Genomic DNA, 3,579 nt, shown 5'->3' with positions numbered 1-3,579 from the left:
AATACTTGGATCACTTCACATAGAATCGCTGTACTGAAAATTTATTCGGCGGACTTTCACTCTATTTTCTTCGCTTCGTTGATATTGCAATACCCGCTGGTCATCAGTAGCCATCTGCACCTAATCTAACCCCTTGATGGCAAAGCAAAACTGGTAGGTCTGAAAATACCTAATCTGAATTGGAGAACGCAAAGTTATATTGAAAATTTCCATGTATGTGCGAGTATATGGCTTAATTCTGTTTCATATCCAACTACATGACATTAAGTGCTAAATATTACATTTACTGACTCTGAATAAACGTGAAAATTTTCCGATCCAGTTGGAATTCATAAGGGTATTTGGTTTTAGGACTCTGTGCGAAGGCATGAAAGCTTACACAAATTCCGTTGAGTAGACCAAACCAGCCTCAGTGTTATGTCTACAAATTTTAAACTAAGGCTGTCTGGCTTAAGAATAGCTGACTATGTTAATGTGTTCCTAATTCTCTCTGTGGTTAGTGAAAATCCCAGTGACATGTACACCGAATTTTTTCGTTTAATTTTTTTTTTTTGTTTTGATCTGACACAGATTTCTACAAATCACATCACAGCTGGAGTATGTCTTCTATAACAGAAGTCGCATAGTTATAAAACCTTTATTGGTATCACTTAAAAATTTACTGCATATATTACTCAAATATATATTAACCTAATTGCTAATCCAACTCTCTTCCTTCCTTCTTTCAGTTTCTTTCGATGACGACTGCAGCCAGGTGCAATGCCCTCCAGAAACTAGTACCTGCCCGCCAGATAGCGTGGAGCTTCAACCACCCCCCGTCATCGAAATGCTCTACGGTCCCGATGAATTCATGCCACCACATGAGTTCTATGACGATGCTGACGATTCAACTGCTCCAATCGATCAGCATTACGATGAATTGCCGTTACATGAGAGCGCAGTTACGATACCAAGCAATACCAGTTCACGGACAGCCTCAACCTCGCCGACAAATACCACGCTAAGTGAGCTACCTAACAGTCTAGCTGCTAAAGTTTCAGATGCAGAAAAAGACTTAGACCCTGTGCGCATGAAACGGGAACTTAGCTTTGACAATGAAAATACAGATGGCATTGACGAGCACGAAGAGCTGATGCGTATGTGCTGCGCCACGATGACGGAAGAGAATCGTCGACGACGACGAAGACGTCGCCGCTCTAGTACAACAGATGACTGCGAGTGCAAACCTTGCAGTGCGATACCGCAGTGCCCAAACGATGAAGTAGCGATTAAAGTACATGAAGCTGCTGGAACTCCAGGCGACTGCTGTCCCACTTATACTTGTGCGCCGAAGCCGAAGTGTGATGATGTCGATGCGCAAGCTTATTGGCGAGATTCGTGTACACGTTGCAGCTGTTACGGTGCGAAAGGTATAGAACTTTGTCACAATGAATGTCCCGAAATGGAGGAGCAAGAAGCACAGCGCAGTTGTTTCTCTGCACACCTGCAGGAGCCTATGTTGCATGGCAGTGACTGGTATGAGAATGATTTTTGTACAAAATGTCATTGCGAAAATGGTGTGCGAGAATGTGTGGAAAGTTTGTGTAAGCCAGTCACTTGTAGTAATCCGATAAAAGTACCGGGACAATGCTGTCCACAGTGTCCAACGAGTGAGGAAAATATTCTTATTGCTCGTGAGAACTCAACACACTCTAGTAATACAAGTTCGACTGAGCAGGTACGGCAGAGTGAAATGAAAACAAGTACCATTGCTGTATCGTCGTTATTTGATGAGCGAGTGACAACGGAAACGACTACTGTGCCTACTTTGTCTTCTAATGCGACCATAGGTACCACCTCCACTGAATCTTCAACGGAACCAATTGGTGCGCGAAATCAAACGACAAGTACAGAAGCGATTACGGAACTTATGTATTCATCCACAGTAATGACCGAAACGTCCGCTAGCAGCACTGAAATGTTAACTACTTCCAGACAAATTGACGACATTGCAGCTGAAATCTATTTTGGCCCGGTAAGCAATCCTCCAATAGAAGACAGCAGTGCATCGACTCAGGAGAAAATAGACGAAGTATCTGAAAGTGCTCCACAGCCTTCAACTGCTGCGCAGGCAGACACAACTTCGTCTACAACGCCAAGTCAAGTGGAAATTACCGAACCATCAGCGACAACAACTACCGAGCGCACAAGCAGTCAAATGCCGTACATTGAAAGCTCGACAAAGGAATTATCGATAAGTACTGAGACAACAAAGGTCCTCAGTACCACGTTAAGTATTTCAACAGAAGAAACAATATCAACAACAGCTACAATTATGCCTAATGAAAGAGTATCTACCTCAAAAGCTTCACAGGAAAATGCTGCTACCAGCAACACTACCGAATCTACAATTCAAGCAAACTCCAGGCTAAGTGAGGTCACAACAACGCAATCGGATTACATCACTGGCTCCACAACTATGTCTCCGACAACTGCGTCTCCGACAACTGCGTCTCCGACAACTACGTCTCCGACAACAACGTCCCCGACATCTGCGTCTTCGAACTCTGCTTCACCTGCATCTGTTGTCGCTGTTGATATTAGTTCTACACACACTAACACCGCTTCAACCAGTTTGCCCGATTCCAGCACAGCAAAGCCATTGGCATCCCTCACATCCACCACCAGTTCTCCCTACTCCAGCACCTCAGCTCCGCCAATCGCTTCAACAACTGTTTATTGGTATACTTTCTCTACGTCGGCGCCCTCACCGCCCGTACCACAGCCCACCGTCTATCAGCCTAGTGTACGCACATTCTTTACACGTCCAGAAGTTCGCTACATTGGCGCAACTGTTTTCTTCGCCTTTCTTGCCATCTGCGCGTTGGCGGTGTGGAAATTTTGTATGCCTCCACGCAGCACTAGACTAAAAAATCGCTATAGAACGGTACCCAGCTCAGAGGCGACCAGTTTGAGTCACAGTCCAACTACGTCGCATTCCTCTATGGCATAGATGGAGAGAGAAAATGAGCTCACTGAAATTTGTCAGTAAGTGAGTGTTTCGAAGGGAATGATGTGAGATTAAGTGCGAGGTGGTGCTAACTCATCTCAGCAGTGGACACAGGCTTTCGAAGAATGTATTTTAAGGACTTAGTCAAGTTTAACTAAAATTTATGTCTAAGTGACATTTTCATAATTTTGCGGTTAACGAGAGTCTATGGCAAGAGTTTGATTTTTAAATTAAAAAAAAAAAAACTTAAAAATTGCAAAAATAAAGACAAGTTTAGGTAAAAAATTTGATTAAAAAACATTTTTTTTTTATTTAACCGAAGCTCTAATACCAGAAAAATACATTACAAAAATTTTGATTTTTTTTTAACAATTTTTTTTTTTAATTTTTTTTTGTGTAATTTAAACCGAAGCTTGTATTGGAGTAGCAGAACAAATTTCATAAAAAATTAAAATTTTTTTTAATTGAAGTATAGAGCTCTTTTTCTCATCCTAGCGCACCGAACCATTGGCTTACACTCTTCATAGTGCATTAGACCATAGACCAACACCCATACTTGAACGTGTAGGTGTTTGCAGTGAATATGTACA

The 3,579-nt window shown here is 42.3% G+C and overlaps 1 protein-coding gene across 1 annotated transcript; it reads left to right on the top strand.

Annotated features, from left to right (window-relative positions):
* Positions 1 to 724: 724 nt before the first annotated feature.
* On the top strand, positions 725 to 3,305 carry LOC128862129 (mucin-2-like; the record flags this gene model as incomplete). The annotated part of the gene is made up of 1 exon (XM_054100588.1): positions 725 to 3,305. A coding segment is annotated over one exon (2,268 nt), but the record flags the coding sequence as incomplete, so codon positions are not given.
* Between the last annotated feature and the right edge of the window lie 274 nt (positions 3,306 to 3,579).

This window comes from Anastrepha ludens, chromosome 4, assembly GCF_028408465.1.
Source record: "Anastrepha ludens isolate Willacy chromosome 4, idAnaLude1.1, whole genome shotgun sequence".
Lineage (NCBI taxonomy): Eukaryota > Metazoa > Arthropoda > Insecta > Diptera > Tephritidae > Anastrepha > Anastrepha ludens.
Note: the sequence above shows the minus strand (reverse complement) of the source record. Positions and strands in the feature narration are given on the sequence as shown.